At 39.0% G+C, this 13,305-nt stretch overlaps 1 protein-coding gene and 1 long non-coding RNA gene across 2 annotated transcripts; one reads left to right on the top strand and one right to left on the bottom strand.

Moving 5' to 3' along the window:
• Positions 1-119: 119 nt before the first annotated feature.
• On the bottom strand, positions 120-12,380 carry ern1 (endoplasmic reticulum to nucleus signaling 1). The gene is made up of 22 exons (XM_033970658.2): positions 12,083-12,380; positions 9,763-9,886; positions 8,523-8,556; positions 8,329-8,401; positions 8,104-8,176; positions 7,518-7,640; positions 6,804-6,905; positions 6,216-6,477; positions 5,892-5,970; positions 5,473-5,632; positions 5,237-5,352; positions 4,974-5,165; positions 4,616-4,880; positions 4,451-4,538; positions 4,178-4,367; positions 4,001-4,100; positions 2,151-2,350; positions 1,901-2,048; positions 1,676-1,803; positions 1,474-1,597; positions 1,325-1,392; positions 120-1,253 (listed from the first exon to the last, which is right to left on the bottom strand). Exons 1-22 carry the CDS (start codon positions 12,158-12,160, stop codon positions 744-746), a joined length of 3,237 nt encoding a protein of 1,078 aa, XP_033826549.1. The 5' UTR covers positions 12,161-12,380; the 3' UTR covers positions 120-743.
• Positions 12,381-12,489: 109 nt separating this feature from the next.
• Positions 12,490-13,300, top strand: LOC117375437 (uncharacterized). The gene is made up of 4 exons (XR_004541693.1): positions 12,490-12,729; positions 12,806-12,883; positions 13,063-13,095; positions 13,253-13,300. It is a non-coding gene; the product is annotated as an uncharacterized LOC117375437 (long non-coding RNA).
• Positions 13,301-13,305: the final 5 nt, after the last annotated feature.

Raw genomic sequence — 13,305 nt, 5'->3', positions numbered from 1 at the left:
ATTCCTGCAGTCTTGGTGGGCATAGTGGTAGAAAAATAAAATAAAGTAGCCTAATGCACAAACATTCTCAATGTCCCAAACAGACTAGTCTATGATCCAAATGACACAAATTAACAATTGATATTAAATAGAAAAGTAATAAATGTTTAATGTGCAAATAATCATTAGTTTATACCATGTCTTACAAAGTTGCAACAGAATTCTGGCCTCTGATAAAACCATGATCATTTCAAGGTGATGTATAGAGATACTACACAATCTTTGGAGCAGTCAATTTCTTAGCTTGATTAAGAAATTACAAGCAGCTAGCAGCACAAGTTGGAATCAAGCACATTTAGCATAGTTAATAAAAAAAAGCTGTCTTCAGCACAGTGGTAAAAAGGCACATTGGCCACATAAAATTACCAGTGATCCAATTTATGAATCAGTCTGTACAAAAATATGTGCATTGAACACACTCAAATACTGTACAAGATTGCACAATAAAACTACCCCAAAATCTCCACAACATCTACATTTCTTACAAAAGCTCATTTAGAGATAAATACCATTTTGGACGTTGCAAAATAAAATATTCACTTAACAGCCCTGTTACAAGACAACCTGACAAGTAGATGACCATGACATCACTTGGTGAGACAAAGGCACTTTGTGAAAGGTAAGAGCTGCTTCATCCAGTGCATCCCAGGCACTGCAGGCCTGGTCCTCATTAGCAAAGCAACATTCCCTTTTCGAGTCCATGTTTAAGGCAACATTTGTGTCTGTGCGTCCTCCAAACCTGATCCCACTGGGACGGGCTTGTGATCCGGTGAAGAAAGGTGGACCAGTGACAGACCGGACTGTTCTTCCTTCAGCAAAATTGTAGAACATTGTGTCTGATCAATTAGGTCTTGTTGCTGCACTGTTTCAATAGGCAACATTTGTGATGAAGACAACTCCGTGTGAGTCATTTCACAGGACTGTGGTGGTTTCAAAGGTTCTTGTTGCTGTTTAGTTCCTGATGGTGTCTGCAGCTGGCATTGGTCATTTTGTTTTTGTGCGTCTTTATGAACATGTTGAATTACCGTTTGTGGAAGCTGCATTTTTGGAGAGTAATAAGGCAGAAAAGGCCTCTCTGTTACACAGGTCCGCATGGCTAGGTATGTGTGTATGAGTAAATGAGGAAAACGGGATGTGAAGTATGACACAAAGTCATCCGGGACAGAGCCAAGAGTCTCTTGAACATCAGCAGGCAGTTCTCTGTAATGATGTTTCTGTTGACAGTGGAAAACTTCAATAAAATGGATGTAACAAAGAGAAAAAGAAAGCTCAAAACCAGTCATACCTTATTTCTCATTGCACGCAGTAGGTCTCGAACAGAACCACCTTTATAGGAACGAAACTTCCTCAAATCTACAAAAAAATTTAAAAGTAAATGACTGTATAGGACTTCATGTTTATCTTGTTTATGTAAACAGTAGTCAATAGTCATACCTGTTTGCAGTGGTACAGTAATATGCTCTCTCCAGTCACTTTTGACAACAGCCCTTCCCCCTCTTTCCAACTGTCTAACAATTGGCCCGTCCAGCGGTTCCTTTTCAATTCTATCACTAACATCCTAAAATAGGACATACAGTAAAATCTCAATGTGAATGATGTGGTAAACTTTGAATCATCACCTGTACTCCATACATACCTGGAAGAACTGCAATTCCTTCTCCAAGGTCCAAAAGAAAGGGTGCTTAAGGATACACTCTGCAGAGGGCCTTTTAGTGGGCTCCATACTCAACATTTGCTCCATCAAATCTCTGGCTACAATGTCCTCTGTTGAAAAGCCAGAAACAACCCAATAATATCATACATGCAACAGTGCTTAACTTAACACAGATATTAATTTTGAACATCAAAGAAGCATTCTCACCATGTTTGTCAATCTGGAGGTGCTCCAGACTGTATTTACCAAGTAGAATGTTGGCTTGCCTCTGTATAGATTTACCAAAAGGATGGCTGCCTTGGGACACCACATAGTAAAAGACGCAGCCAGCAGAGAATATATCCACGGCACATGTCTAGTAAGGGTATCAAGAAAAACACGTCAGTCAGTGTCATTAGTAGTATACAATTTCTGTCCTTTTGTTTTTTTGTCTACTACCCGACTGTGAGTTGCTTACAGGGTTATCTTTGCAGTCCTCGCTAAGAACCTCTGGTGCGATCCATCCCTCTGTGCCAGGGACACCAGACCTTCTGCTGAAGCTGTGTCGTCCCACAGCTAGCTTTTTACACAGGCCAAAATCTGAAATCATGGCCTTGGCACGGCGATGAGCATTGGGCATTGAAACTAAAATATTGTGAGGCTTCAGATCTCTGTGGACTAAAAAAAGACAGTTGTGTAACATACAGTTGAAACCAGACGTTTGCATACAATGTATCAAAAAGACACATGTGCTTTTTTTTCTCTATCTGACATGAAATCAGACTAAACTTTTACTGTTTTAGGTCAATTAGCATTAACAAAATAATTTCTATTTGCTAAATGCCAGAATAATGAGAAAATTCAAGAAAGTAATGATTATTATTCTAAGTCAGAAGTTTACATACAGTAAAATTACTATGCATTTAAACAATTTGGGAAAACCCAGATGATGATGGCATGTTTTTGGAAGCTTCCGATAGGTTTATTGACAACATTTGATTATTAGAGACACACATGTGGATGTATTTGAAGCACACCTGAAACACACTGCTTATTTGTGTCACATCCTGGGAAAGTCATAAGAAAAAGATAACAGGAAGAGAACTGTGGACTTGCACAAGTCTGGTTTATCCTTGGGTGCACTTTCCAGATTTGTCCAGTTGACAGATTTAACTTCGTTGTTTGCTATTTCCAGATGCCTGAAGGTGCCACATCCATCTGTTAAAATTATTATACTTATATTATAAGTACAAACACCATGGGAATGTTCAGCACACCGCTCAGGAGGAAGACAGGTTCTGTGTCCTAGAGACGAAAGTGCTTTGGTCCAAAATGTGCACATCAACCCAAGAACAAAAGCAAAAGACCTTGTGAAGATGTGGGTGAAGCTGGTAAGAGTCTGTCATTATCCACAGTGAAACGAGGACTGTACTGACATGGACTGAAAGGACACTCTACCAGGAAGAAACTAAGAAGAAATTACTCCGAAAGGAACATAAATAAAACTGATTACAGTTTGCAAATGCACACAGAGACAAATACCTAATGTCTTGTGGTCTGACAAACTAAAATTGAACTGTTTGGCCATAATGAGCACTGTTACATTTAGAGAAAAAAGGGGGAAGCTTTGAACATCCAAACTGTGAAATATGAGGGTGGCAGCTTCATGTTGTGGGTTTCTTTTGCTGCAGGAGGGACTGGTGCACTTCATAGAATTGATGGCATCACAAGAAAAGAACATGTGGAAATACTGAAGCAACATCTCAAGACATCAGTCAGGAAGTTAAAGCTTGGGCACACAGGGGTCTTCCAAATGGACAATGACCTGAAGCATACTGCCAAACTGGTTACAAAGTGGCTTAAGGATAACAAAGTCAATGTTTTGGAGTGGCCATGACAAAACCCTGATCTCAATCCTATTGAAAATGTATGAACAGACCTGAAAATACATGTGCAAGCAAGGCTGCCTACAAACTTTGCTCAGTAACACCAGTTCGGTCAGCAGAAATGGGCCAAAATTCCTGCCAAGTATTGTGAGAAGTTTGTGGAAGGATATCTAAAACATTTGTCCCAAGTCATACAGTTCTGACTTTGAAGAAAGTAATGAAAAATGGTCTAACACATCCTTCTCTCATTACTCTGGCATTTAGCAAATAATTATTATTTTGGTAATTCACCTAAAACAGGAAAAGTTTAGTCTGATTTTAAGTCAGACAGTCAGAAAAAAAGCATGTCTTTTTTATATAGTATAAGTAAACTTCTTGTTTCAACAGTACATACATCCACATTGCAAAATCCCAAATTGTGTTTTAGTGTATCTTGAAATACCTATGTTGAGAGAGTGAAGGTGAGCAAGTCCTGACATTGTCTGCTGAAGGAGCATGACCGGTTCAAGCCCATGGCGGTCAAAGTCTTTCCTCTCCACATACTAAACAAACAAAACCCGAAATGATTACGGGTATATCTGGACTGGTTAAGTGTAACATCTATATGTATTTGAAATACCTCCTGAAGAGAAGCAGCACACAGCTCAATGGCAATATACTGGAACTGGCGATCTCTCTCCGTACAGAAGTAGCGGATCACATTTGGATGCTCATCAGACTCCCTGAGCAGCTGAACCTCTCTGTCCGCAAAGCTGAAGCACTCAGGGAGGATTCTCTTCACTGCTACAGGTCTATTGTCAAACTGACCCCTTTGTGGAGGAATAACACTTAATGAGATGCAATTTTCATTAACATGTAATACAAAAATCCAATGTTGAACAAATGAACAAACCTGTACACTATGGTTCCTTCTGCACCGTGACCTAGGACCTCTTTAGGATGAAAAGTTATGTTGCCCACTCTTACCACTGTTGTTTCCTCTTTTGATGAGAAAGAAAAGCCGTTTTAGAAAATAATGTAAAAGTACATTGCAACATAAGTAGTCTTCAGTTTTTACCTCCATCATCATGTTCACTGGCCAAGTTTCCCAGTTCAGATGCAGACATATTAGAGTGGTTGGAGGCTCGGGGCGTGACGTTGGGGCTGCTGTGGTCTGAGCCCTCCGAGCGAATGTGTGCCACGTCTAGATAGTCGCTGTCCGGAGTGAGAGCCAGACCCAGGTCTGAAGTGGGGAATGGCTGCTGCCTCTGGAGCAGCTCCAGTCTCTCCTCCATCTGCCTCTGAAACTCCTGGTGCTGGAGTTGCTGCTGTTTTTGCACACTCTACAGACAGAGAGAAAAATCTAATACATTTTCTATCTATCTATCAGATACACTATGAACTAAAGACATACAGAGGAGCATTGCCACACTTGCCTTCGGATAGATAATGACAAAAGCCACCCAACCAGCCAAGAGGAAGGTGGAGAAAATGATTGTAGCCATGTCTTTGAGCATAGAGTCCACTGGGGCCTCAGGTTTCACAGAGCGACCACTTGCTCCCGGTTCTTGTATTGAAGTTTCAGGAGGGGGAGGGGTATCGTCATTCATTCCACTTTCATTCACCTTCTAAACGAGAGATGACATGACAAAAGGATGAGTAAAAAGAGTATACAAGGGCCAGGTAGCCACAAACTCACCTCATCTAACTTCTTGTCAGTTGTAGGTGGGATGACATTGCCTTGATTGCGAGGAAAGCTGTCAGGAAATTTTTCTAAAATCTTGTGGTGAGCTTCTAGAGGTGTCTCATGGTGACCTAAAACAAGGAGAATTTAATAATAAAAGATATATTTATAAATACAGATGGCAGTGTTACATACAAAACTGAAAGTAGTATTATTAGATATGTCTCTTCACAGTAGTATTTCTGACATACCAATCAAAAGTAGGTAGTTCCTCATAAAATTAATACGATTTCGCTCCCGAAGTGCAGCGTTAAACTTGACACTGGTGCTTGGAGTGATGACACATTCCTTGTCCTCTTCAGTTTCCTGGCTGTCTGGTCCTTCCAGCATGGGAAAGGTGCTCCCACGAGGCTGCACAAAGACACCAAACATTAAATCACAATATATCCACACAATAATGTGCAGGTTTTTGGATATATCGATACAACAGACAATGATGCTGGGACAAAAGCCAGTCTTTCCGTCAAAATGTGTGAAAGAAACAGTTGTGTAGTATAGGTGTAAAAAGCCAATAAAATCAGGGTGACATTATAACATTCACAATCTAAATGTTTTTCTTTCACAACAAAAAGACACCACACTAATCTAATTTTGAAAAAAAATTACTTACCACCACAGTCACACCATCATGAACGAGAGAGGGGGAGGCATATAGACTAGTGGAATATTTGCCCACATATAATGTGGCCCTGAGAGAGAAAAACATTTATGAATTTAGACAAAATACAACAACCAAAATATTCTATTATAGAAATAACATAACCTAAAGAGACATATTTTGCTTTGTCCCAACCAACCAAATTAATTAATTAATTAATTTAATTAAACAAAATACAGTGGACACACTCGACTTAACCATAGCAAACAAGGAATAAGTATAAAGCAATACACTTTTCACATATTTCTAGCTGGCAAAGAAAGGAGAACTTCTTACATAAATTTGTTCTTGGGTTTCTGCTCTTTGGGGAACGGGTACTTCCACTGAGTAATGCGCCCGACATCTCCCGACATGAAAGTGAGATAACGCAGGGTTTCCACAGCAACGTTTGTGTGAGGCACTTTCCGAAGGCCCTCGCGTTGCCAAATGTACATGGCTACCACTGGTGAGTTGTAGTTCTGCACCCACTGGACATCGCCGGTATCACTGTCCACAGTTACCACAAGGCCATCACCATTTGATACAAAATGGGCCATTTCTGCAAAAGAAAGGAATCATTAGAAATCAATGCAATTATTAGACTAATAAACAATACATTTTAACAGGTTTGCACTTAAAGCCAATGTTAATTAAAAAAAATAACAGTATTTACATCAACCTTGATATCACCATAATATGTTAACACATTGATACATGTAATATATATGATACCCTTTCAACAGATGGGCTGTCTCAGATAAATGTTACAATTATTTTGTATTAACAGTTTTGGTTCTTCAAGTAGATGATAAAAATGTTAAGTATTTTTGAAGTGCATATATTTTATATTAAATAAACATTACAAACTAGTCTGTTGTCACTTACTGTACTTTGTGTCATCATCAGGAAGCGTTGAAGCGTAATCAGAGTAAGTGGCATTCCAGCGCAGCTCTCTGCTTTTGGTGTCATACATTGTAATAGTATACTCTACAAAAATGAAAACAAAATTTGTACAGCTGTGAATGCAAAGTGGTGCTCAACACCCCTGTCTTTAAAAGGTTGACTTACAATGAAATCTGGCACAAATGCTTTTGGGATACACAGTGAGCTAATACTTGACACCACTGACTCCAGGGCTTAGGTCATTGTCTGCACTAACATTCTCACACATAAAAAAGTGGGGGTAGCCATGGCAATGCTACATGCACATACATGTCATATCCACATAGGATAGCATTATGAGTGACCTCTGACAGGTAAGGTTAGAGGATGGCATACACAGAGATAATTTGTCCTCAGTAAGAAGCAGGAAGCAAGCAAGAATAGCAAGATGTCAATTAAAGAGGGTAGGGGGTCATAATAAGTCTAATTGGTTGTGGCTGTTGTGGGGAACACATTAGAAAGAGAATGTCTATTCATTGTCTATAGTTCATCATATGGAAAGTAACTGCATACCTTTTTACATAAGAACATAAGATTAGTCCAATTAGTCTGTGCTAGGAACTACAGGTTTTCCAGACACACACACAAATTAAAAAGTGCATGGAAAGTAGTATTAGATCTCAATGGGTGCTGCAGTTGGCTGAGCTTTATAAGCACCTGTGCGTCCAAAGTAGAGCAAAGATGATGATGGACAAAACATCTCAGCAAAGGAGGATGTCAGAGTCTGCTGCTTTTCTCCTGTCAAAAGGTCCACTACGTACCACAGGTCCTGCTTCTTACCTGCAAAGACATACAGTCTTGTTATTGCCATTCAAGACTTTATAACACCACTCTCATGGAGCATTTCAAAGGATTGTAGTCTCAAAATGTTCTGGACATTAGCAACAAATGTGCTGTGTTGAAAAAAACAAACAAACAACAACTTTGAAATATTTTCTAGCTAAAACAAAACAAAGTTTTTTGCAAGTAGCAGCTTCAGCAACGAGTTTGAGTTAAAGACAGATAATGTTTCTTGTTTAAAACCAATAAGCCCAGTCAGACTGGGAGATTACATCTGCATTTTCATTACCTGAAACTGAATTCAAATAAGGCAGAAGCAAAACATTAGAGGAATTAAAGATAAGCCTGGTATTATGGCATTTTTTATCTATACTAGAACTCCATTTGTCGGTACAAAAATGCCTATCTCATGTTAATAGTGTATTTGCACCTGTCTACACACAAGATGTTATTTGCTACATACCCATATAGAGAACTCCATCTGAACTGCGACACGGAGAGGCTTGGACTAACTCAGGTATCGTAAATGGCAATTTCTAAAACATAAACAAAAATATTATACTGTATAGTTTATAAAATTTGTATTTTACAGTACTTTATTTCTTGCAAATAAGGAAATTAGTTATGCTCTTACTTTTTTTTTTAGCAAAAGGGAACTGATTTTTTTTATTAAGTTAGTTCCTCCTACCGTGAGCCCTTCATTGTTTTTTCCTCCAAGTGAATACAAGCTACCATCATTTGGGTCTGGTAAAAAGGCAGGCCTGCAAACAAACACATGAGGAATTTTGCAGTTATTAGAAGAAGACTAACAGGTTTACACTGGTTTGGTGACTTTTCTAACAGACATTTACTATACAAGCTTATGAACACAGATGAACTTACTCTGCAACATGCGTGGGGACCTGAAGAACTGGATCTGTAAGGAAGGAAAGAGAGAATGTCAATGAAAAAAATATATGAAATGTGAATTATCTGCAGCCATGATGATGCTAGACATATAATATTGCAATTCAAGCCCACTGCTGAAACTGTAGTCTATCCAAATCACCACGGGTCCAAAGCAAACACACTCCACCCGGTGTTGTGAACTCAGAGGGTGTGGACCAGATGGTGCTGATCCCTAATCATAGCCAAAGGGGGGTCATCAATAGCCTAGAGCTGCTAGAGGATTACTCAAAGGTGGGCAACTGTCAATATTCATTTTAAGACTGGGGTAATAAACCATTGCTTGTTGTAATACCAACAATACAATTCACCCAGTGGGCGGACACTCAGAAACACGTTTGTCACTACCCCAAGGAAAGCCATGCAAACAATAGAACGCATAGTTTTGTCTATGTAGAACTGGGATGTGATTTTAGCTCAACCCTCCTTGTGTGGCTGTTGAACTGGAACAAAACAGCAGGTGTGTGCAGAGCCAGGCCCATAGCTGCTCAAATTAATATGCAATACATTTTCCAAAAAAAACAGATGAAGTGGAGGAAGCAGCCTGTGCCTATTCATTTGATTTGAATATTAAAGGACAAACACTGCGTAGCTGTTTTTCTGGGTAAAATAAGAACACACTTCACAGTCTTGAGGCTTGAATACTGATAGGTGTAGCTTCGTTGTAACTTAGTAAAACAACAAAGCACCTTTATCATTGTTCCTTGATACAGCCACAGCAAAGATAAATCCTGACATTGCAGCTACGCACAACTATGCATCAGTGTACAAAGCTGAACTGAAGTGAGGACAGGTTTGTTTTTGTTAATGCCAAAGTGACCTAGACTTGTCCGAAAATCTTTCAACTATGTCCAAGATCATGTTTGTGGCAGAGAAAATCCTGGGTTTGAGCCCATGTCCAGAGAAAACAAACTTAAAATAAACCATTGTGTTTAAAGATTGTGTAACTTATATTTTTATACTTTTATTTAGTCTGTGGATATCCGCAGACACCATGCATGCAATGGGCCCAGAGCTGATGATATGACAGGTGAGATCTCTACCCTTACCACTCTGTCCTTGATGTGTGCTGTAAGTTAATCATTATCCAGATTTCATGTCTAAGTATAGTGCTCAGCCAACAACAGGGCAATCAAGCATAAATGCAACACTACATTATAGTACAGTTCTACTGTACCTTCTTTTAAAGTCCACTTGATAGAGCCCGACTTCTTGCTAACGGCATGGAGGTTTCCATCCAGAGTGGATACAAAAAGCAGACTTTCAGGAAGGGAAACTGTGCTGGCACTGCAAAAACAGCCCTACAAACACAAACAAATACACCATTTTTAAAAGACATTAAGTGCAACACTACCAAATTACACCCCAGGTTTGAAGGTGCACAAATGTGTGAGTAAACTCACTATCTTTCAACACTCCATATGATTTAGTATAAAAAAAAATAAAAAATCCTCATTTTAGCTGCTGGAGCAAATGAATATTGAAGTGAGTACTTTTAAAAGGGGACCTGGGGCCAACACAAGTAGCCCTTAGCAAATGCAAATGGCCCCATCTCTAATTGCATATGGGCTTTATAGCAGTTAGGCTCTTTGGAGACTCTAAACCACTTATGTTGGTGGGTTAGGTCAGAGCATGTGGTCTACAGGGGACAAATGCAACCACATCTGGGTATTTTTCCCTGTTACTTTGCAAATGCATCTACTATATCCCAGGTCAGAAGAAAACTCTTATCCCAAGGCTATCCAGTGTGCTGTGGACAGGAACACAACACAGGCTATTGTTGTACTTACTTTGATCTAACTTTCGAAACAGTAGATAAATAGCAAAAGTCAAATGAACTGAAACATTGTTTTTACGTTACCATGGAAAATGAAACTGGTGATCAGACCATCACTGCACTCACAAACACCAGCACCTGTTACAGTTCCCATCAATAACCCACATGGGCACCACACAAATGAGCCCCAGGAAAAAAACAGATCTATTAAATCAGTAAAGGCCCTACAGAATATGAACCAACCAAGTCTAAATCCCCTCTATAATTTGCTACACTGAAATGTTTAGGCAGTTGCGCAAGTGTATTACATAACGGGACAGAACAGGGTGAAACCAAAATCCAGGCCAATCTTGAGTTATGTGTCTTTCTTAAGGAGGCCTTGTAGTGTTGTTTGGTGAACTAAAAAAATAATAATCCCACTACAAATGAGTGACAATGTGATATTATGAGCATCAAAACTCTTCACTCAACAGACCCACTGACCAGCTTGTAGCAAAGACAGAAGGTCTGTTTGCACCATCAAAAGAACCACAATCACCACACATCATGTCTTGCATCTAATCAAGGACTATATGTTGCAACATTTATTAATACAACTTACTGCTGTATTTCAGAAAGTGCTAAGGCTGTAGAGCAACAAAGTCTAGCCATGTGTGAAATGAGTATGCTGTGTTGTTTAACAGTGTAATCTGACTGGTAGTCCCAAAGCAGCAGGGACATATTAAGCATTTCTCATTTTTTATTATTATCCATTTTAATACATTACATTTGGTCCATGTTTGCTCTTTACATTCTGTTCTCCATTCTGAAAGATGTCACATGTTGGCCTTCGTTCATGCACACTTCAATCTCTCAGCCTCCAACTGTGATAAGATAGTGGCCAATCACATTTTCACTCAAACATGCTTACTTTAGTCCATTTGGCTCTTCAACACAACGCAAGCATGTGGCAATACTTACTGACAGACTTAAATGTGAGTAACAAGATTATTTAGTACATGATAAAATTGAGGAAGTTAGAAATGAACAAAATGATAAATGTACTTCACTTAGAGAAGAGTGACATATTGCAGACAACTTGAGATTACCATTGGCAATCTATTTAACTAGGCAAAGCAAACCCTCAGGAGATAATAAGGGATTAAAAGGCTAATTTAATTTGCATGTTTGCTAGTTCAGCTTTGTGGCAATTAATAATAAATTATGGAATATTTGATTTGTTTCATATAGATGTCAATATTATATGCCCATTGCTCCATCTAATACAGAAAACTTATTGTTATATTATTTAGTCCATTATACAAATGACAAAATAGCACACAACATAACATTGTCTGTGTTAAAACAGATATTTTCTTCAATACAGACAAAAACAACACAAGGTCCTGATGGCATAGTACTGGTATCTCTAAATTGTAGCGAGTGAATGTAAACAAAGATAATATTACCTTGAATTGAAGGATATATTTTAATACACTTCAGACACATTTTAGGTCGGTAGACAGGCATATAAAATAACTAAAAGTTAACGTCGTTCATGTAAAATATGACCAGTGTTAGGAGCTAAAAGACCCGGCTAGCATTAGCAGGTAATTCACAGAACGCATGTGTGCCACTGCGGCACCGCAGTGTGTCTGCGCATTGTTGATGACAGTGGGATAAATATTCGTGACCATGGCGTTGAAACCCCAATCTTACAATTTATTAATACCCCCCTCACCTTTTGTGGCAATCCAAAGCAGCAAAAAAATGCCAAAATGCACCACACCAGGGCCCGACTGCTAATCGTCCAGTCCATGTTTGTGATCTCAAACCGACAGACAGTTGGGTCGTAGGCCTGTTGGCTACATAGAATGTTTGAGATTGTCAAACTCTCAAATATCGTCAAATTGCCATATATTAGAGCAATAAAACAATTGAGCTAAAAACGCTCTACATGGCGTTTGAGTAAATTCTTCCTGAAATGAAAGCCGTGGGGGTTGGACTTTGGGATAGACGAGCACACAGGCGGAGGAGGGAGACGCAAACACAAAACCAACCAATCAGAAGAGAGATCGTCCACCGGGAAGTACGACAAACTACATCCGGAAAGTGTCGCCTCGGTCTTAAGGCACGCTGCAAAGCATGCGCGATGCTTCTAGTAGCCCGAGAGATAGTTTCATGTCTTGGTTGCGTGTGTCTTATTTTTAGTTGTATGTGTTTAATTGTATGTGCTTATTTTTAGTTGCATGTTGTATTTGCATTTATGTTTCTTGATCAGAATTTGCAGATTTTGTTTCCTTTACATTATTTTCGTTGGCTGCCAGCCTTAGGCCTAGTAACCTCATGTGCAGCCAAAGATTGTGCCATGTGCTCCAACGTTTTCAGGTAAAAATGTACTTGACATTTAAATGTAAATGTATTAAGCGTATACACAGCTAGACTTGTTTTTGCTGTTTTTCAGTGAAAATGGCAGTAATGAATTGAAGCTGTAAGAATTTACTTCATCGTGTATGTGGATTACTGGATCTAATATGCGAAGGTGAGATTCACAGATCTGGTTGAGCATGTAGCCAAGTTTCTTACTGAGTGATGATTCAAGTGCGTTAGACTGCTGATGCTGAAATGAAGTCGTCTATAAAATCTGACTTAAGAACTAATTAGGCTTACATAGACCTGCCTTGAGATGAAAGAAGGTAACTGATCTATTTATGTATGCAGGCCTGGCTTCACCACATAAAGACCACCAGTACGGTAAGCATAAAAAATGTGCAAAAATGGGTTTGTGTGATCATCAATGATGCGTTAGATATTTGATGCTAGACTGAAGACAGACCAAATCTGAACTACACAATAATATTCAATATTTTGATTATGTGCAAATAATACTGACATGTTTTTTTCTTTGCAGGTATTCTGTTTTGTGACCTCAGTGTAAATCTAAATAAATAAGTTACCTGTATA

This window comes from Periophthalmus magnuspinnatus, chromosome 8 (genome assembly GCF_009829125.3).
Source record: "Periophthalmus magnuspinnatus isolate fPerMag1 chromosome 8, fPerMag1.2.pri, whole genome shotgun sequence".
NCBI lineage: Eukaryota > Metazoa > Chordata > Actinopteri > Gobiiformes > Gobiidae > Periophthalmus > Periophthalmus magnuspinnatus.
Note: the sequence above shows the minus strand (reverse complement) of the source record. Positions and strands in the feature narration are given on the sequence as shown.